The 23,282-nt window shown below is 55.2% G+C and overlaps 1 protein-coding gene across 4 annotated transcripts; it reads left to right on the top strand.

Annotated features, from left to right (window-relative positions):
• The first annotated feature begins 492 nt into the window (after positions 1 to 492).
• ACVRL1 (activin A receptor like type 1) lies at positions 493 to 16,589 on the top strand. Of its 4 annotated transcripts, XM_060657561.3 has the most exons (11): positions 493 to 612; positions 1,114 to 1,291; positions 6,355 to 6,423; positions 6,981 to 7,232; positions 7,429 to 7,643; positions 7,907 to 8,006; positions 8,365 to 8,511; positions 8,779 to 9,054; positions 9,658 to 9,855; positions 12,939 to 13,069; positions 14,278 to 16,589. In XM_060657561.3, the coding sequence occupies exons 3-11, from the start codon at positions 6,360 to 6,362 to the stop codon at positions 14,410 to 14,412; spliced, it is 1,518 nt and encodes a 505-aa protein (XP_060513544.1). In that variant the 5' UTR covers positions 493 to 612; positions 1,114 to 1,291; positions 6,355 to 6,359; the 3' UTR covers positions 14,413 to 16,589. The 4 variants fall into 4 exon arrangements, with proteins under 4 accessions (XP_060513544.1, XP_060513543.1, XP_060513542.3 ...); XM_060657560.3 differs by lacking the exon at positions 493 to 612 and having other exon boundaries at positions 661 to 1,291; XM_060657558.3 differs by lacking the exons at positions 493 to 612; positions 1,114 to 1,291 and having other exon boundaries at positions 6,114 to 6,423.
• Positions 16,590 to 23,282: the final 6,693 nt, after the last annotated feature.

Genomic DNA, 23,282 nt, shown 5'->3' on the forward strand with positions numbered 1-23,282 from the left:
AGGCTAGAAATGAAGTCCTGCCTTCAGGGTGCTCACAGTGGTTGGAGCAAAGCAAGGCGATGACGTCAGTACTCTGAGCCTATGCGAGGGAATCAGGACAGAGAGCAAGTTTCTCTCTGGGGGAGAAGCCATTCTGCTCCCCTCTGCAACTCTTTGTCTGCCTTGTCCCATCAGTGCCCCGACGACGACGTAGGCTCCAGTCCCCATCTCCATTTGGTGGGGTGAGGGGCCTCCTGGAAGGGGGCAGTCGAAGGCAGTTCCCAGCCTCTCCTTCCAATTCTGGCCTGGCATTGTGGGGAGAGGAGTGCTTGTCACTGGGCTGTGCTGTGGCCGGAGGGCCTCACTCTTCCCACCGCTGACCCAGAGCAGCCCGAGCTGGGCCTCTTTACCCTGTGCTGAGCGGAGAGAGGCTGCGGAAGAGGGGAGTGAACAAGAGGGGTTGAAGGGGCCAGAAGGAGGAGGCTGAAGGATTCGGACCGAGTCGGGAGTCCTCGAGGGCGGGTGGAGAGGGCGGGGCCAAAATATTTCGGACCCTGCCAGCCCCAAACCCTGCCCTCGCTGCTCTGAGCCTAGTAGGCCCAGGACTAGGGGCCGAGGGTGGGTGAAGGACAGGTAAGTTACCTCCCCTTCCCCCTCTCCTCGCGGTTCTTCCCTCGGTGCCCCCCTTCCAGTCCCGATTCCAGGTCGCCCCCTCCGCGTCTCGGAGCGGGAGAGGGCGCCTCCCTGTCCATCGTCTCCGCTACTGGCCCTCAGACCGTGCCTCCCACCTCGGCTCTGGCCCCCCGCGGCTCCTGGCCTGGCCACCCCGCGAGACCCCCCGCGGCCCGAGTCCAAGGCCCGCCCCCTCGGGGAGGCGGATGTGGGAGGCTCGGGGCGGGGGCGCCGCCACGATCTCGGGGCGGGGGCGGCCGAGGCGGGAGAGGCGGGCGAGGCGGGCGGTTGCCCTCGGGGTCTGGGAGCCGCGCGGGGGAGGGTCCGGGTCCTGCGGCCCCAGCGAGGGGCGAGCGGGCGGCCCGTCGGCTAGCTGGGCAATAGGAAACGGTTTATTAGGAGGGAGTGGTGGAGCCGGGCCAGGCAGGAAGACGCTGGAATAAGAAACATTTTTTGCTCCAGCCCCTTTCCCAGTCCCGGGAGGCCGCCGCGCCGTCCGCGCCGAGCGAGCCCCGCCCGGGCCCCAGCGCCGTCCGGGGCCGCGGACGACCCGGGCCCGCCGTCCAGCGCTCGCCGTGCCACCGCGTCCGCCGCCGGGAGGGGAGGCGCCCGGCCCGCCGCCCGCAGGGCGGGTATAGAGGTGAGTCCAGGTCCGCGGGCGGCCCGACCCCGAGCCCGAACGGGCCCTTCTCGGGGCGGATCCCAGAGGACGCCTCACAGAGGTCGCCGTAGGGTCAGTCCCAGCTCCCCACTAGGGCAAGCTGCCCCTGGCCTTCCCCGCACATCTGCCCACGACCCTGGAGCGGGCTGGGCCAAACCTGGGCTGGGAATCAGAAAACTTCTGGCTCCTGAGCCAGTCACTTCTCTGTCTCCTCTCCTCATCTGTAAAAGGGGCAGAAGGATTCCTGCTCTGCTTCACAGGGAAGGGGTCGCGTGTCCCTCCAGGCAGCTGCCTTGACCTGGGAGGGAGTGTCTACTTGCAACCGTGTTGAGCCTCCCCTTGAAGCCCACCTTTCCCAGGCCAGCCTTTGCGGTTCTTGCTTAAGGATAATTCCATCCTGCAGACCTCACCTCCAACCCTGCAGGGTCAGATAATCCCCATGCCATGGCCTTCCCTGGAGATCCAGGCCAGAGGGTTTCCCTTTCTCCCTGTAGGCTGGGACCCCAGATTTTCAGTCTGCCCTGGAGGCCAGTGCTGTTAAGCGCATCTCTGGGCTGCCCCCACCCCCCCATTTCTTCTTGAAGGACAGGGGCATAGTGGACTATAGCACTGACTTTCTCTCTTAGTGGCAGCTTCTGGCTGAGTTGGGGTCTGTCCTCTCTGATCCCTGACGGTCCCATTTGTCCTAGTGCCTGTCCTCTCATCTCATGGGGTTGTCAAAAAATAGATACCATTTATTTGAGTGCTCTTAGATGTACGCTTAGCTATATTTTTCTCATGGAATCCTGGCCACAGTTTAGCAGAAGAGGTTTATTACGCCCATCCTACTGAAAACTAAAGAGGTTCAGACCTGAGTCGCTTGTCCAAAGCTCCGTGGATGGTGTAAATGGTGCTGTTGGGTTTTTGGTAACATTTGTTAAATGCTCACTGTGTGCCACTTAGTACTCGGCTGAATAATTCTACTACATGATACCTATGAAATGAACACTTGTTATTTTCATTTTTTTGTAGGGAAGCCTAAGCCTCAGAAAGTTTAAGTAACTTGCCCCAAACTTCGTAGTTCTAAGTGGAAGAGGCAGGATTTGAACCCAGGTCTGCCTGATCCTGACCCTGGTGCTGTACTGTGCTGCCTGTGGTTTCTGTCTGAGACCCTAAAATCCAGGTGATGCTACATCACGCTGCGGTGAAGGGCCAGTGAAATGATGCAGATGAAAGTGTTTTGTGTACGGTAAGGGGCAGCCTGGTATGAGTAGCTCAGCCCTCTGCTGTGTGGGTAAGACCTGTTGATTTGCAGAGTGAGGCTCTTCCAGCCCTGTTACAATTGTCGCTGTGCGGAGCCAGTCCTGCCGCTGAGAAACAGATCGATAACCACCTTCTGAGCGCACCCCTTCTCTGGTTCTCCAACTTAAGACTAAGCCTGCAGCAAGCAGATGATTTCTGTCTTCCCATCTAAACAAACCCTCATCGGGCACCCAGTGGTAACAACAGCAGCGTGCAATATTGCACGCTGTCCTCAAGATGATCGGGACACCCGTGGTGATGATGAGCAAGAAACTTAACATCCCTGAACCTCAGTTTCCCCACTGGATCATTGTGAGGGTTAAATTAGATTAACCATCAAAGTTGAGTACTTAGCAGCACTCAGAGAAGATTAGTTCTTATTATTAAAGATTTCACAGTGGGCAGTTAATGTTTGAAGTTAGTTTGGCATTTGTGATTTCTGGCCAACAACAGTGATGCTTCTGTCAGCAGGAGATCTTTCAGGAAGTTTTGCTTTGAAGTGAAGGGAGGGGCACCTGGGTGGCCTAGTGGGTTGGGCATCGGACTTCGGCTGGGGTCAGGATCTCATGGTTCGTGAGTTTAAGCCCCATGTCGGGCTCTGTGCTGACAGCTCGGAGCGTGGAGTCTACTTCAGATCCTGTGTCTCCCTCTCTTTCTGTCCCTCCTCCCTTTGTGCTCTCTCTCTCTCTCTCAAAAATAAAAAAATTAAAAAAAAAAAAAGAAGTGAAGGGATACTACGAGTCCCCAGGAGTCTGTCTGTGCTAGAGTCAGGTCTCTGGGCAATCAGGGTCATTCTGAGTTTGGACTGGCAGGACTCAGCACTCTCTGTACTTAGCTTTGTGCCGGGCCCAGTTAAAAGCTAGAGAGTCACAGGGTGGCTCATTCAGTTGAGCGTCCAACTCTTGATTTCGGCTCAGGCTGTGCTCCCAGGGTTGTGGAATCGAGCCCCGTGTCCCGCTCCACGCTGAGTGTGGAGCCTGCTGAAGATTCTTTTTCTCCCTCTGCCCCTCTGCCCTGCTTGTGCTCTGTCTCTAACATAAAAGAAAAGAAAAAATTAAAAGGAGGCGTTAAAGAAACAAAAAACAAAACAAAAGCTAGAGAGTCACAATTTTACTCCACTACATTCCCAGGATAAGACCAGAAGCGGAGTCTGCAAATGTTGTCAGGCCCTCCCTGTACCATTGTTGAGCCTGGGAGGCTTGAGAACAAAGCCCTCACTCCACCCTCCCTCTGCAGCGTCTCCAAGTCCCTGGCTTTGAGGTTTCACTAGTCTGTCCCTTCTCTAGTTGGGGGGGGGGGGGGAGTGCCTGGTGGGACTGAGAGTCCCTGTCCTCTGCACCCTGCTCCCACTCACCCAGCAGGGCCCTCCCTGCACAGAGAAATGAAAACACATACAGCAGGTTTAGCACTGTGTAGGACACATTTCTCAAGGGGTAGACCCATGCAAACAGGTCAGAATTACCTGGAGACGTTTTAAAATGCAAGTTTCTTGCTGGTCCCGGGATGGACTGAATCAGAATTTGGAGTGTGGGTGTGACCAAAGAATGTGCACTTCCAGGGGATCCTGATGCATAATCAAGTAGGTAAGAGGGTACCGTGGGGCATTGTCAGAGAAGTGGAAGCTTCTGGAGAGGAGATTTTATCCTGATCGCTATCCACCCTTTCCTTCCTGCCCCGTACCTTGTCCTTAGCTGCTTTTTGGGCAAGAAAAGGCTTCCACAGATGGCTTCCCACCCCTGCCCCAGTGGGTAAATTCAGCTTGTCTGGGGGTCCTTCTCCAGCCACCGGTCCCCCTGCAGAGTGCTTGCCAGAGTCATCACTGCCTGCCGGGAGGGGCGAGAGACAGGAGGTCAGGCAGAGGCTGGGGACACAGCTGCAGCAGCCCAGGGCTCCGTTTCCTCCCCCAGCCCTGGGCCTCTGGGGCAGAGGAAGCCCAGGCAGGAAGGCTAGAGCTGCCACCAGCCAGAGAGGCCCATGAATCCCCCCTCCCTCCTCCCCCCCCCCCCCCCCCCCCCCCCCCGCCCCAGCCATCCTGCCCTGGGAGCCTTAGTACCATGGATCTTCATTTGGTACCATTCTTAGACTATGGCCCTTCTGAAGCCCATGTGGCCATACATCCAGCCCTGCCAGCCTCACTGTGTTATGCCAAAAGACCCCCTCCGCCCCAGCCCCCCCGCCCCGCCCGCCCCAGCCTGGTGGTAGCTGCTCCTGGGGACTGGAACCCCAGGCACACACCTGCACACTCTCCACCACTCAGGAAGTCCTTCTTGCTGTCTGACCTCAGTCCTTCTTGCTGCAGCATCCATCCTTCTCTTCTAGTTCTAAGCCTTTGAGAAATGAAGAAGGAGGTGGCTTCTGAAGCACAAGTTGGTTTGGGACCTGAGTTGGGGACTATCCTAGATCAGAATTACTTCCTTTTTTTTTTTTTTAAATATTTTTAACATTCATTTTTGCGCGTGAGAGAAACAGAGTGTGAGTGGGGGAGGGGCAGAGAGAGAGAGAGGGAGACACAGAATCGGAAGCAGGCTCCAGGCTCCGAGCTGTCAGCACAGAGCCCAGTGAGGGGCTTGAACTCATGGACCGCGAGATCATGACCTGAGCTGAATTCGGACACTTAACCGACTGAGCCACCCAGGCGCCCCAATCAGAATTACTTCCTTAACATTCTCTACCAAACTTCTGGAAAAGTTCAACCTTAACTGGCCGTGGAAGGTCAAACATTCAGTGTCTAAGTATGTTTCACTTCCCCTCCCACGTCAATGGCCCTACCCCCACCCTTTCCCAGGACAGCAAGGAGAGAGGAGGAAGGCGGCCAGGGAATGGCTCAGAGAGGGCATCTTATGCTCTGGTGAGATTGTAGACAGGTTTCCTCATACCTGGCCTGAGCCATCGCTGTCCAAGTTTGTATGGTTGTTACCGCCCTGAGGGCTCAGACCTCGGCTGTCGCCTGGATTGGGAGACAGAGTGGGGAAAGCACTGGACTGGGAGTCTGGACACTTGGGTCGCACTCCTGGTGCTGCCACTGAGTCCTGTCTTACCTTGGACAAGTCTCCTGCCCTGTCTGAGGCCTAATCTCCATCTTCTCTAAAATAAGGAGCTGGGTTTTGTGGTTCACAAGGTATCCCCCTAGAATTCTGTCACGGGGTGTCCCAGCCCCGTGTGGCTCCTCCAGACCTTGTAGCCACCCCAGCCTGCCCTGAGAATAGCCCTGAGCTCCCTCCCTGCTGTGCGTGACTCCTGCCTGTTCTATCCAGACCCCAATCTAAACAATCTTGATTCCTGTTCCCAGTTTGGCGGGACCCTGAATGGCAGGAAGTGAAGACAGGAGCCTGTTTATGTTTGAGGCAGCCAGGGCTAGGGGGATGGTGGCACCGGGAAAGGGGTGGGTAAGAGGCAGAGGACAGGAGTGGGGGGTACTGCTAAAAACACTCTCCTTCCACCCTGGCCCTGTGCCCTCTGTGCCCTCCCATCTGAACTCAGGAGCAGGGGTAAATAGCTAGGAGTCCCCCAAGCTCTCTGTCACTTAAATATGGCTCTCTACCCTTTACCCCTAACAGGATGGTTTCCATGGGGAAGTGAACCAGGACTTCCCCTGCAGGCCCCGCCCCAAAGCCAGACACAGGGAGTAGGGAGGAGGCCTCCCTGTGCCCCCCCCAAACTCCCAGTGATTTCCTCTAGGTGGGAGGGACCCACAGTTAGTGGCTGAGAACACCAAGGGGATCACATTTCATAGATGTTGCTGTACCCCCTCTCTTCTCCAGGGACCATGACCTTGGACTCCCTCAGGAGAGGCTTTCTGATGCTACTGATGGCCTTGGGCTTGACCCAGGGTAAGTACTAGGGAAGCAGGTAGGGGACAGGGTCCTGGATAGAGAAAGGTCTGGCTAGGTTCAGCTCTTGCTGGGGCTGAATTTGAGGAGCTGGGGAGAGGGGGGCACCTAGGAGCTTGGCTGGAGAGTGGGAGGCAGGCTCAGTTAGACTAAATGCCCAGCTACCCCAACCCTTCTTTGCTGTCCTCCTGATCCAAACCCACAGGTTGGTGCTCTACCAGCCTCCACGGTGAGAACCTCCACCTGGGGGTGCAGAGCGTGAGGACATTGGCAGGGGGCACCTGGGAGACCCCTCAGGGTTGGGGCTGGGGCCAGGGCTGGGCCTAGAACTGGGAGGGAAGGTCTTAGGATCAGGGAGGGGACAGAAGCCTGGTTCTCCTAGTGTCTGGGGGGTCAGGTTCTGGAGGGGAGGATAATCTAAGGATGGGACTGAAGGACCAAGGTCTCAGCGGGTGTGTTTGAGAGGTCAGAAGGGAGGGGCAGTGGGACAGGCATGGCTGTTAGGCTCTGCCTAGGAGTTGGGCCCAGAGTGGCTGAGCCTCCGCTGTGTCTCGCAGGAGACCCTGTGAAGCCCTCCCGGGGCCCGCTGGTGACCTGCACATGTGAGAGTCCAACCTGCAGGGGGCCCACCTGCCAGGGGGCCTGGTGCATAGTAGTGCTGGTGCGGGAGGAGGGCGGACAACCCCAGGAGCATCGGGGCTGTGGGAGCCTGCACGAGGAGCTATGCAAGGGGCGTCCCACCGAGTTCGTCAACCACTACTGCTGCTACAGCCCCCTGTGCAACCACAACGTGTCTCTGGCGCTGAAGAGTACGTGCGGCCACCCCAGCAACCCCTCCCTGTCTTCTTAGTCCCTGTCCTCCCTGCCCGGCTTCCAGCTCCTGCTCTGGCCAGGAGGGTGGGGGAGGAAGGACCCTGGGATATACCTGGCAGAGTGGCCAAATGGGGGGGGGAATCTGGCTTGGTGGAAGCTGGGCCTCAGTGTCCTCTCTGCCCCCTCCACCAGCCACCCCGACTCCTCCAGAACAGCCGAAAGTAGACGGCCAGCTGCCTCTGATCCTGGGCCCTGTGCTGGCCTTATTGGTCCTGGTGGCCCTGGCTGCCCTGGGCCTGTGGCATGTCCGGCGGCGGAGGCGGGAGAAGAAGAGGGGTCTGCACAGCGAGCTGGGCGAGTCCAGCCTCATCCTGAAGGCGTCGGAGCAGGGGGACAGCATGCTGGGGGTACAAGCCTGGGGGTGCCTGGGACCCCGGGGGTGGGGGTTGGGTAGATGAGAGCCAGAGAATCAGATAGGAGCCAGACAGGAGCTGAGAAAGACTCAGTCACAGACACCCAGAGATCTGAGTCAGGGTGGGTGGTGGGGGGGAGATGCCGCTGGGCAAGGGAGGAGCCTGTAGGGACACAGCAGCGGGGGCCCAGCTTAAGGAGGAAGAAATGGGCTGGGCCAGGTGGGGGCAGCCTCTCAGTGGCCTCTCTGTACCCCCAGGATCTCCTGGACAGTGACTGCACCACGGGCAGTGGCTCAGGACTGCCCTTCCTGGTGCAGAGGACAGTGGCGCGGCAGGTGGCCCTGGTGGAGTGTGTAGGTGAGCAGTGGGTGAGCCTGGGCGATTGGACCAAGGGCTCCCATGAGCGCACAGGAGTGAGCAAGCTCTTGGCCTCTGAGTCTGGACCTCTGAGGCAGGACCAGGCCTGGGTCCAAATGGGAATTCTGCTGGGCAGGGAGTGGCTTGGAGATGGTTCAGGGCTAGATCCTTTTGTAGGTGCTGGCAGGAACAAGGCTAACGAGGGTGGGCCCGGATTAAGTTAAACATAAACATTAGAGGTTCTGCAATTGGGGTCAGTGCAGAATGAAGATGGGGGGGTCTTCTGGGGATTCCCATGCCCAGGGGCTGTGTGCGCACAGTATGTGACCCTCTCCCACCCCTCTGGCCATTGGATCAGGAAAGGGTCGCTACGGCGAGGTGTGGCGCGGCCTGTGGCATGGTGAGAGCGTGGCCATCAAGATCTTCTCTTCAAGGGATGAACAGTCCTGGTTCCGGGAGACAGAGATCTACAATACGGTGCTGCTCAGACACGACAACATTCTAGGCAAGCGGGGAATGCTAAGCCAGGCCGGGGTTCTCAGCACCCCCCCCCCCCCACTCCAGGCTGGAGTCCCCGGGCCTCAGGACAACCGACCTAGTCCTGAAGGACTCCCATCAGCCCTCAGCCGCAACTGCTGACCCCAGCTTCATCTCTGACCTAAGCCAGACCTGCCTCCACCCCAGCCCCAGCCCCAGCTTTGCCCTGACCCGATCAGTCCGGCCTCCCTTATCCCTAGCCCCTTGCCTGAGCCACCCGACCCTCTGCCCACAGGCTTTATCGCCTCGGACATGACTTCCCGCAATTCGAGCACGCAGCTGTGGCTCATCACGCACTACCACGAGCATGGGTCACTCTATGACTTTCTGCAGAGGCAGACGCTGGAGCCCCAGCTGGCCCTGAGGCTGGCTGTATCGGCCGCCTGCGGCCTGGCACACTTGCACGTGGAGATCTTCGGCACTCAGGGCAAACCGGCCATCGCCCACCGGGATCTCAAAAGCCGCAACGTGTTGGTCAAGAGCAACCTCCAGTGCTGCATTGCCGACCTGGGTGAGCTGCCCGGGTAGGGCGGGCCCTTCGCGGGGCGCGGGGTTGGAGCACCCTCCCCCTCACTAGGTTCTCTGCCTTTGCCTGTTCCCGAGTGTGGCGACGACTCAACTACTGATGGGCGCTTTAATCCCTCCAGGCATGTGTGTTGTCTCATTTCACCTGTGCGAGAGCCCCACAAGCTGCCTTGACGCTTTGCAAGCCCAGACTCCTTCCGGCATACCGCTCTGGCTCCAGGAGTTGGGAGAAAGGGGCAGGGCTCCAGGAACCTGGGTTCTCATCCTGGCTTCACTGACTGCATGGCTCCCCTCACCGGGCCTTGGGGTTCTGCTCTGCGAAACGGGCATAATTACACCTGCCTTGCCTACTCACGTCTCTCTGGGTCCTTGGGCACCTAGGAGAGCTACACGAGCAGAATATAACCGGGGCAGGTGGTTCTCCTGGTGGCTGCTGTCTCCCAGCCCACCGCAGGGCAGGTCTCCATTTGCCCGCTACTCTATGTCTCACCATCTCTCTCCATCCCCACCTTGCCCCCCGCACCCCAACCTCCGGGGCCACTCTGTGGGCTTGGGCAAGCGGCAGGAGTGACAGGCCTGGTACCCACAGGCCTGGCTGTGATGCACTCCCAGGGTAGTGATTACCTGGACATCGGAAACAACCCACGAGTGGGCACCAAGCGGTACATGGCCCCCGAGGTGCTGGAAGAGCAGATCCGCACTGACTGCTTCGAGTCCTACAAGTGGACAGACATCTGGGCCTTTGGCCTGGTGCTGTGGGAGATCGCCCGTCGGACCATTGTCAATGGTGAGGGCCCACCCTGCACAGGGTGGAGAAAGAGGGATGGGGCAGGTAGACAGACAAGCAGACAGGCAGGAGACAGGGGCTTCCTCCCATTGCTGGTGCCCGTGGCATGAGGGTCGTGTTGAGTGACCGTTTAAGGTGTGGCTCTGCAAATCTATGAGTCTGGCTGTGAAATCTTGGATAAGTGATAGCAGCTAACTTTTATTGAGCTTAAATATGTGCCACGTGCCTTGCTATATGCACGGATGATCTTTAATCATCGTGTGTTGGCAGGAGGTAGTATCACTTAGCGGTTAAGGGCATGGGCTGGGAATCAGACTGCCTGGGTTCAGTTCCTGATTATGACCATGGGCAAGTTACTTAACCTCTCTGTGCCTCCATTTCATTTGGAGATGAGAATAAAAATAGTTTCTAGTATTGGCGCCTGGGTGGCTCAGTCAGGCGCCTGACTTTTGTTTTCGGCTCAGGTCATGATCTCACGGTTCATGAGTTCAAGCCCCGAGCCGGGCTCTGTGCCCTGCTTGGGAGTCTCTCTCTCTCTGCCCCTCGCCCTGCTCACGTACTCTTTCTCTCTCTAAATAAGTAAACATTAAAACAATTTTTTTAATAGTTTCTAATTGAGATAATCCTAGGACAGTATCTGGAGGTATTCTGGGGCTCAGTAAATATTAGCAGCAATTTATTGTAATAACGAATACCTGACGTGGTATCATCCCCATTTCACAGATGAGGGTACTGAGGTACAGAATCTCAGCTGGCTAGAGGCAGCATCAGGTTCTGAAACCAGGCCAATATGACTCTGGCGCTAGTGCTCTTTATCACTGGGCTACTTAAACCTCTTTGGTCCTTGGTTTCTTTGCTATAAAAATGCAGGATATAATAGTGTCTGCACTGCCTGCTTATTGCTGCCTCATTATCACACATGGGCGCCTTTGGAGGGGCTAGGAACAGTTGGAGGGACCTCAGCCTTGCTGGGGCAGACCTGTGGCTGGTGCCCTGCAGCCCCGGACCAGGTGGGGAGGCTTGTCAGTCTTTGTGGAGGCTGTCTGTGGGGAGCGATTGCTGGAGGTCCTGACAGGTTGGGGCCAACCTCAGGATATAACTTGAGCTCCGTTCCTTGGGGACAGGGACATTCTCATTTCCTGAGCATCCGCTAGGAGCCAGCCCCATGCCAGCCTTCTTTTACCCTCAGCGCTGACTGGTAGAGAGAGGCCAGAGTGTAGCCAGTCCCTCTGGGAGACTCTGGAGGGGCTCAGATTCCTGCTCTGAGCAGATTCCTGATTCCTCAGATTCTAGGCTCTGAACACTAGGGTTGGGGAAGGGGGCACCTGGAAGGAGCCGAGACCCCCTGGGCCAGGCTGCAGGCAGGACGAGAAGGCTGGACCGGCCAGGGCCGCAAGGGAGGCTGACCACAGGCTCCTGGGGCGGAGGGAAGCTCTGTCAGCCCCACACAGATTCGTGGCGCATTATAAACACTGTAATCTGGTGTCAGCCCCGGCACTGATTAAAGGCCCATTAGACACGCTCAGGCCTCTGCGCAGCACTGATTAGGGCTCGAGAGGCGCAGGGGCCAGCCTGGAAGCCCGCCACGGGGAGAACAGCTGGCGCGGGCCCTCCTGAGGTTGCGGCTGTGTGGCCACGGCCCCCAGCCTCAGGCTGGGAAGCAGGGGGGCCCGGGGCGCCTTGTCTAGGTCTGGCCTCTTCTGCCTGCGCTGTCTGCAGCTCCACAGGCATTTTCAGAAGGCTCCTCCTCAGGGACAGTGAGGAGAGGTAGTACTGCCCGCTAAGGGGTCAGCGAGGCCTGTGCCGTGTCTGAGAGTGGGTGGGTGTTACTTGGAGCCGAGTGAAGATCCCTTTCTCCTTGTGCCACGTCCCTCCGCACCCCGCAGCAGGCCAGCTTCTCTCTCTTAAGTATAGCTTGGAGGTCAAGAGCACAGGCTTTGGTTAGACTTCCTGGGCTTGAATCTTAGCTCGGTCACTCACTGCCTGTGTGATCTCAGACAAGTGTCTTAACCTCTCTGGCCTCAATTACATCGTTCGTAAAGTGGAGCTAATAGCATGACTTACTCAGAGGGTTGTTGTGAAGATTTAATGCAGTGCAGTTAGGACCGGGCCTGGCACAGGGAACGTGCCCAGTAAACGTTTTTATCGGGCATCTGTGATGGTTGGGGCCTGGGAGCAGTGCCCAGACCCCGGGCAGGAGGCAGCCACGGAAAGACTGAAACAAGGTCTGGCCTGGCAATCCAATGAGACGAGTTCAAGTCTTTTTCTTTTTAAAATACTTTTATATGGGGCGCCTGGGTGGCGCAGTCGGTTAAGCGTCCGACTTCAGCCAGGTCACGATCTCACGGTCCGTGAGTTCGAGCCCCGCGTCAGGCTCTGGGCTGATGGCTCGGAGCCTGGAGCCTGTTTCCGATTCTGTGTCTCCCTCTCTCTCTGCCCCTCCCCCGTTCATGCTCTGTCTCTCTCTGTCCCAAAAATAAATAAAAAAAAAAAAAAAACTTTTATATAGTTTATGTATTTATTTTGAGAGAGAGGGCAAACATGAGTGGGGGAGGGGCAGAGAGCGAGAGGGATAGAGAGACCGTCTCAAGCAGGCTCCACACTGTCTGCGTGAAGCCTGATTCGGGGGCTGGAACTCACAAACCATGAGATCGTGACCCGAGCCGATGTCAGACACTTAACTGAGTGAGCCACCCAGGTGCCCCAAGGTGAGTTTAAATCTTGACTCTACCCTTACTAGCTGTGTCACCTGGGGCTCAACGCCTCTGAGCATCGGTTTCTTCATCTGTAAAATAGGGGTAATGATAATACCCATCACGTTGGGTTGTCGTGAAGGCTAACAAAAGGAAGCATTGAAGTGTTTATAGCACAATGCCTGGCACATGGCGAGTGCAAAATTAGCAGTAATTATCATTATTGGTGCACGTATCGATTATGTCATAGCATCCCTCTCAGGGGTAGCATGGGTCAGACACCTGGTTTTCCGGACCGTGGAACAGAAGATGGGCAAGCCTCTCCTCGGGGTGGCGTGGGGCCTTCTTGGGGTGCCGAGTGACTGTCCCACCCCCCCCTCCCATCCTCAGGCATCGTGGAGGACTACAGGCCACCCTTCTATGACGTGGTGCCCAATGATCCCAGCTTTGAGGACATGAAGAAGGTGGTGTGTGTTGATCAGCAGACCCCCACCATCCCCAACCGGCTGACCGCAGACCCGGTGAGGCTTCCCCAGGGGCTGGGATGGCATGGGGCGGTGGCTCACAGCTAGGACTTTTGGCCCTGGGAACTTGTGCCTGAGGTCTCTGTTCACCTGGATCGATTCTGGAGGGTGGATTCCAGGGTCCGTCCGGGGGGTACTCTGACCTCCCACATCCGTGGCCTGTGGACCCCTGAAATGTTGGATTTTCAGAACCCTCCATTTTGCCTGAAAAGGCAGAGTCTCTCTGCCACATTTCTTGCTGTGGAGTTTTTGTTGTTGCTGTTTGTTTTCGTTTTTTTCTCTAAACACTCCACATACATATATAAGACACAGGCACATGTGTATGTAAACACATACAGGCATGCACATGCTTCTACATAAACATATACTCACAGATACATATGCATGCACATATATGCCAGACGGTTGGCCCTGTGAAGACAAAGAACATGTCTCCTTCGCTGCCTTGTATCTCAGCTATCTATCACAGTGCCTGGCTCAGAACGCCCAACAAATGTTTATTGAAGGAATGAATATGCATGTATATACATACATGTACATAGACACGTGTTTCTGCACAACATGCGTATCCATAAAAAGCCACGCATAGGCAGTGCTGTGCACACACACATCACATACACTCCCTGTCGGGAACCAGCTTGAGTTCTGAGGCAGAGGTGCTGCTCGTTCAGTCTCAGACCACTCAGCTTCCTGGGATGGGCTCCTCCTGGACCCTCCTCCAGTATCCACGGGGCCCTGCCAGGGAGTCCCTCTCTCCGCACTGGAGTCCAGCCGCACGGGGCACGTGGAGGCTCTGAGGCTCGCACGTCTCCCCTTCCTCGGATCTTGGCGGAGGTGGGGGGTGGGTGGGAGTAAGGTGTTCCCCAGACACTCTTCACCGAAGGGGGCCTGAGTGCCCCCGAAGGGCTGAGTTACAGCTCTCTTTCTGTCCCTCCTGCCACCTTCCACCCCGCGTCACTCCGCTGTCTTCCCCTTCCATCTTTCGTCTTTCTCCTCTCCTGCCCTCTGTTCCCTTTCTTACCACTCTGTCTTTCCTCTGCCCTTCCTCGATGCTCTTATTTCCCCCATCCGGTCCTTTCTGTACCGCTTAATGTCCCCCCATTTGGGCGCTGCCCCCTTTTCACCACCTCCTTTTCATCTTCCCTGATCTGTGTCTCTGATTCCTCCCCTCTGCCTCTCCCTGCCCCCCCACCCCCACCCCACAGGTCCTCTCAGGCCTGGCTCAGATGATGCGGGAGTGCTGGTACCCCAACCCTTCTGCCCGCCTCACGGCTCTGCGGATCAAGAAGACACTACAGAAACTCAGCAACGGTCTCGAGAAGCCCAAAGTGATTCGCTAGCCACAGTCCTGAAGCCTGACTCCCCTGTACCTGCAGTGCGTGTGGGGTGGGTGGCAGACGGTGGGTGCCCTGTCTGGGTAGAGGTGGCGTGAGTACGCGTGCTGGGGAGGAGGGTGCCCCTCTCTGGGCCGCTGTGCCCGCCTGCCGGCTCATCCAGCCAAAAATACAGCTGGGCTGAAACCCGATCCCCCGCCGTCTGGCCCGCGCAGAGCAGCAGGCTCCCTGACGCCTGGCTCTCTCCCCACCCTCACGCCCTGGGGCGCAGCCCCTACTACCCCCAGGATAGGATGCAAAAGAGGCCCCAGAGCCAGGGTGGCCAGGCCAGGGAATCCCAGTCCCCGGGCCCGGAGCCTAGGCCTGCACTTTACCCCCTGCCCTCAGTTAACCCCATTGCCCCACCAGACCTGCCCGGGTGACACAGGGCCTTGTCCAGCCTTCAGTAGACATCCTGCCCTGCCAGGTCTCAGCCTCTGGCACAAGCCCAACAGACACCCAGGGCCCGTCATTTTCTCTGTGTGGGTTTCTATCTCAGCTCTATGAGGCCTGGGGCCTCTGTCTCCGGGACAAGACCCCACCAGCTGAGCACCAGCCGCCAACCATCTGGGAGAGCTGGGGCCCGGATCCTGGGCCCCTCCCCACCTCCATCCTAGCTGCCTTATTAGGGCGTTCCACCCAGGGAGTCCTGCTGCAGGTGTGGCAGGGTCAGAGGACAGTGCAGAGGTAGCAGGTCAGACGGGTGAGGCCCAGGACTTTCGGACTAACTGAAAGCTTGGCTTTCAGAAGCCCAGCACAGCTGGGGAAAGACTCAGCTGGGAGTCGGGAGACCCAGGTTCTGGTCCTAGGTAATTGCTCTACGTGACAAGAATGAGGCCTTCACTGTCCCACAGTCCTGATGTCCTGTGAGGTTTCTTTGAAATTTCAGCCGGTGTCAGAGCTCAGTTCATCAGTCCCTTCTGCTCCTTTTGCCCCCCAGCCCCTGGCAATTTGCTTCCAGATGGGGATTTGAAAAGAACTTTATCTGAGGCCAGGAGTGCCTGAAGGGCCTCCGAGACTAATTCTACAAGCTCCAGTTCCTGCCTTAAACCAGCCGCCATCCTTGGGCCCAGACAACCCTGGGCCTTTGGGCAGGCAAGCTGGCCACTCACCCCACTCTGTGGCTTAGCCTTCTCTGTCCAGGACTGAGAAGGGCTGAGGGCCGGCTTCCTGCAGGGCCTCCGAGGCTCAGAAGAAATTTGGCTCCAGCCAGCAAGCCTGCAGCACCCAGGTTCCTGCTCTCCACTGGTCCCTGGCCCAGGCCCACAGTCTTGGCCAGACCCCAGACCGTGTGTGTCTAAGAAGAACCTGATGGCTGTGGAGAAACACGTGGAATGTTCAGCATTTGGCAACGTCAAGGGTGTATGTCCATGTGATGGAGAGGTTACCCCAAAGCCTGGGCTGGTGGATGGGAGGTAGAGCCTCAGGTTTGTGGGGTGGGAGGGCTCAGGCTAGGGATGAGGACAGTCCCAAGCTCGGAAGACCTGGCCTCTCAGCCCTTGGGGCAGGGAAGGACCCACCATTCTCCACAGGAGGTGACAAAAACACAGCCTCCTTCCCTCCTGCTGCAAATGACCCAGCACCCCCCCCCCCCCCGTCTGCCCCCACCCAGGGGCGGCTTGCGTGCACCGTGGCATTTTCCCAGGCCTGGCTCCCTGAGTTGTGCAAGGCCCGAAGGAGAACCAGGAAGTGAAACTGGTGAAAACAGAAAGTGAGAGGGACCTGTCAGGTTCTCAGATGATCACAGGGCAGTTTACTTCCCGGCAATTTTGCGTCTTCTGGTTACTGGAACCCGCTCAGCCCAGGAGTCAGTCCTCCCCATGACAGATTTTATCTCTGCTGGATTTGGGAGCAAAGAGGCTCCTCCTGGGACTCCAAAGGCAGCAGCTCTCCAGAGGCTGGAAAATGCCTGAGGGGGTGAAGTTCTGAGGCGGGAAGTGGAGTGACAGGGGCCGGCTTAATGGCCAGTGGTCAGGGATGGAAAGAGGCTTTGGTGAGAGCAGAGCACCGGTGCTTCCGTCTGAGTGCAGGAAGGTGTGCCAGGGCCCAAATTACAGCCTCTTACCTGGAGATCCTGCTTGTGGGAGCACTCAGCTCGTGCTCAGCACACAGTAGATCCTCAATAAACCATGGTCCAATCTCGAGCTCCTACTGAGTCTTGCTAAGCTGGTTCCTCTGCAGTGGCTCGTCGCAGAGGGAACCAGAAGGGACAGGGAAGGAGAGGGTCCCTGAGTATCATGCCCGGTCTTTGCCCTTCACGCACAAGTCACAAGTTCGCGCAGGATCATTTCCCCCCACGCCCGCCCGCGGCCCAAATCTCAGTTCTGCCCCTGAGCAGACACATCGAGGCGTCCGCCACATCGCCCTCTGCTGGCCAAAGGCTGCCGGGCGGCCGCCGCCCGCCCCGCCCCGCCCCGCCCCTGCGCAGGCACCCGCGGGCCCTTCCCCGGGCTGGACCGCCTTCTGTGCGTCCGGCGTGCACGTGCGTGAGCTGCGCCGGGTCTCAGTCTGCAGGGACTGTCCCCCGAAAACCTAGGAAGGCGCTCTTTTGTGTCCTCACTCAGAGTCAGCTTGGACCCGTCTGCCTCGATTTTTCTCTGTTCTCAAGTCCCTCCCCCCCAAATGGGGCCCCCACCTTGCCGGGAGTCGGCCCTCACCCCTGGACTGGTAAGGACCTCACCATCCTCGAAGACCCATCTTGGCGTCCTGGGCTTGGAAAACACCTCCCACCACCCCCAACCCCGGGACAGTGGGGGCAAGGACGTGCCATGTGGGAGAAAGGTACTGCAAGAATTAGAGAAGGGACTCGTCCATCTGACTTCTCAGCCCAGAAAAATCTGTGCCTTTGTATCAGAGGCCCTGTTAGGGAACCGCAGAAAGGGTGCCCTGATTGTATCACAGAGGACCGACCCTATGTCCTGCGGCCCCCCAGTTGGCCTTATGCCTAGAGCCTGCTGCAGCCTCCCTGTGCCTGTGTCCATGGAGCTCCCCACAACAGACAGTGCCCTCCTCCCCAGAGGACCTCTCAGACCAGCTTTGTGGAAATTGGAGCGTTCCTGGTGTCCCACAAAGGCAGCCTTTCCCCTCCCTGTGCCCACCCGACCTGGTCCTTACATCTCCACCCTGATGTCCACACTATGGTTGGCTATGGCTGGGGTGGGACAAAGGAGAATTGGCTCATTGCCCTCCAGGGGTAGAAGAGTCCTTGGGAGGTCACCGTGCCCTTGGGAGGTGCCATGTAGAGCCTAGGGAACCTGCCTGCCTGTGGAAGAAAGAAACCCATTGACTTCTTTGCAGTTTTGCTCTACTTTCCTGGGGGACCCCAAACTCTAATGTCCTTACCTGTGCGAAGAGGGAGAGGATTGTCTGTGTAATAAGGACCCTCCCTAGGGGTGATGAGTGCCTGTAACATGCCCAAGTGGGGGGGTGAAGGTGGTCTCTAGAGCATGGGCTTTGAGGCTGAGGACCAACCTTCCCCTGCCAGGGCCTCGCGGTACCCAGGCCTTCAAGGACAATTCTCCCTTCCTCCCAGTCACCAATCTCCCTCAGGCCCACCCCACATCACCTTCAAGGAGGGTGCTGTGCTTCTCCAACTCCTCACTTGCATCAAGATTAACAGACCAAGACATAACAGTCCTCATGTGTAAAAGACCCAGGCCTGGGGCTGGAGTGGAGGGGTGCCCGTCCTGAGTCCAGTCTCCCAGGTTGGGGACTGATGCGAACTGCCGTCGTCACTCTAGGTGGGCGACTCTTGGAAGGAGCTGCTAACACCAGGGCCACATTCAGTTTGCTAGAAATAGAGACAGAGGGCTTCTTGACTTTGCATATAATTTGCATAATGTCATAGACACACAGTCTATTTTCAGGCAGATTTCAGGTTAAAGTGTTGTCACTGCTGCCCTGCAGGGTGTCACGTCTGGATGAGTCTCTTCTCTGTTCTTTCTCACCCACCCACTCTTAGTGACCTAGATCCCAACTGGAGGCGCAAGTGGTGAGGTGAGAGGGAAGAGTGGGGTTGTCCAGGGAGACACAAGGACAGGGCAAGAGGCACGCTGGAATTTCCAGAAGCAGAGTGTGGCCTCTCAAGAGCAACTGGTAGGCAAGAGGGCCAGGAAGTGGGCAGCAAGGTGGCCCAAGCTCTGTTCTACAGAAACCTTTCCTGTCTCTCCTCACCAGGGGAACAGCCAGTTCTCATACTCTTGGTTCAGTCGTCTGCCAGTCTGAAGAAAGACGTCTAGATAAACCTGTTCCTCTGAGCCACCCATAAAGCCTTGCTTGGCCCAGATATCCCTCTTGGGCGTTTATTTTCAGCACCAAGATTTGATCTTAGCGTCCCGTGAAACCTGACCCTCAGTCTGTCCCTCTCCTGGGAGCCCCGTCTGGGAAACCAGTAGCCTGGAGTGAGGATCCGTGTTTTTAAAGCCCCTGGCACATAGTAGGAGGTTAATCAGTGCTCGAGCCCCTCTCCTCCCTTCATCTAGAAGTCGTGCCAAGTACCTAATTGTCCCAGGCCTGGAGGCCCAGCACAGGTGCCATCCTCTGAGGGCTGAAGGCAAACACAGTAGAAGGGCCAACTGGGGCGATTGTCATTAAGTTGTCTGTGACCTTGGTAGGTCATTTGGCCTCTCCTCAGCTAGAAAGGAGGGGGTTTGGTGGGTTTTAGGGATAAGGGCAATTCTTACTTCATGGCTTGAGCTGTTTGGTGACTTGTCCTTGGTCATGGAGGGCTAGAGGTGGAGCCCCACCCTCCTGCAGACCTTTGGCCTCAGGGCCGGTCTGGTGTGCTGTCTTACTGTGTAGACCTAAGGATTCACCAGATGCCAAGGCCAAGAGCCTTACTGGGTCCTGGCAATCATGAGGCCGTTCGGTCAGGCTGGACAGCAGCAGTGCATTACCCAGAATTCCCAATCCCTGGCGTCCAGTCCCCCTGGACCTGCCCTGTCCCCTTAGGCAGGCGTTTCCTGTTGATAAGAAGCTCAGTCACAAACACTGATAAAGAGATGAAAAAAGGAAATTGACGGGCTTGGGTATAATGGGCATTTCGTCTGCCTTTTCTACCTTATTCCTTCTCCCGGCATCCCTCCCCCACTGCTTCCCAGAACTGAGGGGGAAAACATGCCCCCCACCTCCACTCTGGGCCCTATTTTGTAGTTTCCAGGAATTTGGCCTTACAGAGCCCTTAGAAGCAGGACCTAGCTTGACCTGGTGGGGGTGGGGGCAGGGTCAGAGCTCAGAGGCAGGAAGCACTGGGTGCTGTGAGGCCCCCTAGCCTAGGGAGAAGGGCAGGGGCAGCAGGAAGGAAGGACGGTCAGGCACAGGTTGCATCTGTGACCTTCCTCTCCCTCCTACCCACAGAGTCCTGGCTCCAAGTAGTGGTTATAGGTGGCTGCATAGTTTATAATTAGTGGATTTTCCATAATTTTAGTCTTAGGCTCATTACTGGGAAATCTCATTAATTTTGACTCTACCAGTTTGGAATCTGTGATCCTTCAGGACAAGAAGCTGGACTGATGTTCAGAAAAATGAAAGCAAACAAGCTTGCAAAGCATGCCAGTCTGCCCTCTTTGGGTCTGGATTTGTAAACTCAGCTGGACCAAGGCAGTTTTTCTCGAGCGCCCCTGCCTGCAGTTAAGATGACCTTTCGCCAGGTGGGTGATGAGGTTTTTATCCACCACTTAGGCTTCAAGTAGGGGTTGCTCACGGACAGAGGTGTTCTAAAGACTTCTGTTCAATACTCTTTTCTTCCTCCCCAGAGATGTAATTCCTTTTTTTTTTAGTTTTTTGTTTTTTTTTTTTTTACGTTTATTTATTTTTGAGAGACAGAGAGAGATGGAGCCTGAGCAGGGAAGGAGCAGAGAGAGAGGGAGACACAGAATCCGAAGCAGGCTCCAGGCTCTGAGCCGGCAGCACAGAGCCCGACGCGGGGCTCGAACTCACGAACCGCGAGATCATGACTTGAGCCGACGTCGGTGCTTAACCGACTGAGATGTAATTCCTTAATAAAACAGGCAAACATAGGAGTGGAATAGATGGTTCTCTGAATGACCAGAGTTTAAAAGGAAAACCACAGCCACGTGCCACTTGGTGACTTTCTCCTGAATTCTGGACCGTTTCCGGTCCTTGTTCCCACCTGACCAGGGTCTTCCCCTGACTTCGGTCCCTCATATCTTTCGTTGCACTTCTGATACCTGAGGAAGGAGCAGAGTAGTGAGGAGCAACGGTTTTCATCCTAGTCAAGATTCCAGCTGAATTTCTTTTTAGTAATTCAACAAATTTATTCTTAATTTTGTATGGAAGAATATAAATTCCTAACAAGCTGTATCAATTTCCCCCTTATTTTAGGTGACTTTTGGAATAGTTTATACGTTCACATGGTTCAAAACCAAAAGTGCCAAAAGTCTCCCTTCCATCCTTGTCTCCCCTTCCCTGACCCCCAGAGAAATCACCAGTCTTAGGTTTTTATGCTTCTGTCCCTTCAGAGTTTATATATGTAACGTATGTATTTTTAATATATATATATATTTTTAAATTAAGCAAAGAGTACTTTATTTTTTTTAATATTTTTTTTTTTTGAGAGAGAGAGAGAGAGAGAGAGAGAGAGAGAGAGAGAGAGCATGAGCGGGGGAGGGGCAGAGAGAGAGGGAGACATGGAATCCCAAGCAGGTTCCAGGCTCTGGGCTGTCAGCACAGAGCCCGATGTGGGGCTCGAACTCACAAACTGCGAGATCACGACCTGAGCCGAAGTGGAACGCCCAACTGACTGCACCACCCAGGCGCCCCTATATTTTTAATATTTACATATATATATCTATGTAGATATATATATGTGAATTTAATATGGAGCCTGTCCCACCCTACCTTTTATACAAAAGTAGCATATATTTTTTTAAGTTTATTTATTTTGAGAGAGAGAAAGCACGAGCGGGCGAGAGGCAGAGAGAGAGGTAGAGAGAATCCCAAGCAGCCTCTGTGCTGTCAGCGTGGAGCCTGATGCAGGGCTCGAACCATGAACTGTGAGATCATGACCTGAGCCAAGATCAAGAGTTGGACTGTTAACAAACTGAGCCACCCAGGCGCCCCCAAAAGTAGCATATTATATACACTATTCTACACCTTATTTTTTTCACTTAATAATATGTCTTGGAAATTTTTCCATATCGGCAGATAGAGAGCTTTTTCTTCCTTGCCTTTTCTTTCTTTTCTTTTCTTTTCTTTTCTTTTCTTTTCTTTTCTCTTTCCTTCTTTCCTTTTTTCTTTCCTTTTCTTTTCTGTATTCATTTTATTCTGCTGTTTATTTATTTTTTTATTAAAAAAATTTTTTTAACGTTTATTTATTTTTGAGACAGAGCATGAATGGGGGAGGGTCAGAGAGAGGGAGACACAGAATCTGAAACAGGCTCCAGGCTCTGAGCTGGCAGCACAGAGCCCGACGCGGGGCTCGAACTCACGGACCATGAGATCATGACCTGAGCTGAAGTCGGCCGCTTAACCGACTGAGCCACCCAGGCGCCCCTATTCTGCTGTTTAAATGCACCTTATTTAAACCTGGCCCCTCTCTCTTTTTTCTTTTATTTGTTAAAAATGTTTTAATATAATTTATTGTCAAATTGGCTTACATACAATACCCAGTGCTCATCCCAACAAGTGCACGCCTCAATACCCGTCACCCCTTTTCCTCTCTCCCCTGCCCCCATCCACCCTTTGTTCTCTGTATTTAAGAGTCTCTTATGGTTTGCCTCCCTCCCTCTCTGTTTGTAACTATTTTTTCCCCTCCCTTCCCCCATGGTCTTCTGCTAAGTTTCCACATATGAGGGAAAACATATGATATCTGTCTTTCTCTGACTGACTTATTTCACTCAGCATGATACCTTCCAGTTCCATCCACGTTGCTGCAAATGGCATGATTTCGTTCTTTCTCATTGCCACGTAGTATCCCATTGTATATATAAACCACATCTTTATCCATCCATCCGTTGATGTATATTTGGGCTCTTCCCATAATTTGGCTATTGTTGAAAGTGCTGCTATAAACGTTGGGGTACACGTGCCCCTATGCATCAGCACTCCTGTGTCTTTTGGGTAAATTCCTAGCAGTGCTGTTGCTGGGTCATAGGGTAGGTCTCTTTTTAATTTTTTGAGGAACCTCCACACTGTTTTCCAGAGCCAGTCCCCTCTATTTGGAAGTTTGGTTGTTCCTAATTTGGGGCTGTTACAAACAATGCTGCAGCGAGTAAACTGGTGTGTACATCATTTTGCTTCATTCAAGTATATGTGTAGGATAAATTTGAAAAAGTGAAATTCCTAGATCAAAGGATATGTGAATCTGGCCAAGTCAATTCTGATGAAGTGAGAAGAGGATAGACTTGCTCTAGCAGATGATAAGCCATAGTAAGAGGAGTAAGACCAGACAAGTGGACAGATAGACAAATGGACCAGTGGAACACAATAAAGAGCTCAGAAACAGAATCATAGACACCTAAGAACTAATACCTAATAAAGGTGACATCAAAAATTAATGAGGGGCACCTGGGCGGCTTAGTCAGTTGAGTGTCAGACTCTTGATTTCAGCTCAGGTCATGATCTCATGGTTCGTGAGATCAAGCCCCAAGTCAGGCTCTACTCTGAGCATGGATCCTGCTTAAGATTCTCTCTCTCTCTCTCTCTCTCTCTCTCTCTCTCTCTCTCTCTCTCTCTCTCTCTCTCCCCTCTGCCTTTCTCCCCCCCACTCTCTCTCTCTCTCTAATTGAAAAAAAAAAGATAGCAGACTGAAAGGAGATATTTGCAATCCCTAAAACTTTAAGGCATTATTGTCTATAATGTGTGAGAAATTCCTGGAA

This window comes from Panthera onca, chromosome B4, assembly GCF_046562875.1.
Source record: "Panthera onca isolate mPanOnc1 chromosome B4, mPanOnc1 haplotype 2, whole genome shotgun sequence".
Classification (NCBI taxonomy): domain Eukaryota; kingdom Metazoa; phylum Chordata; class Mammalia; order Carnivora; family Felidae; genus Panthera; species Panthera onca.

Coding starts and splice junctions, on each gene's coding strand:
- ACVRL1 (XM_060657558.3), top strand. CDS start 6,327: ATGTTGCTGTACCCCCTCTCTTCTCCAGGGACCATGACCTTGGACTCC. Junction 8,007..8,364: donor GGCCCTGGTGGAGTGTGTAG/GTGAGCAGTGGG, acceptor CCATTGGATCAG/GAAAGGGTCGCTACGGCGAG. Junction 9,055..9,657: donor GTGCTGCATTGCCGACCTGG/GTGAGCTGCCCG, acceptor TGGTACCCACAG/GCCTGGCTGTGATGCACTCC.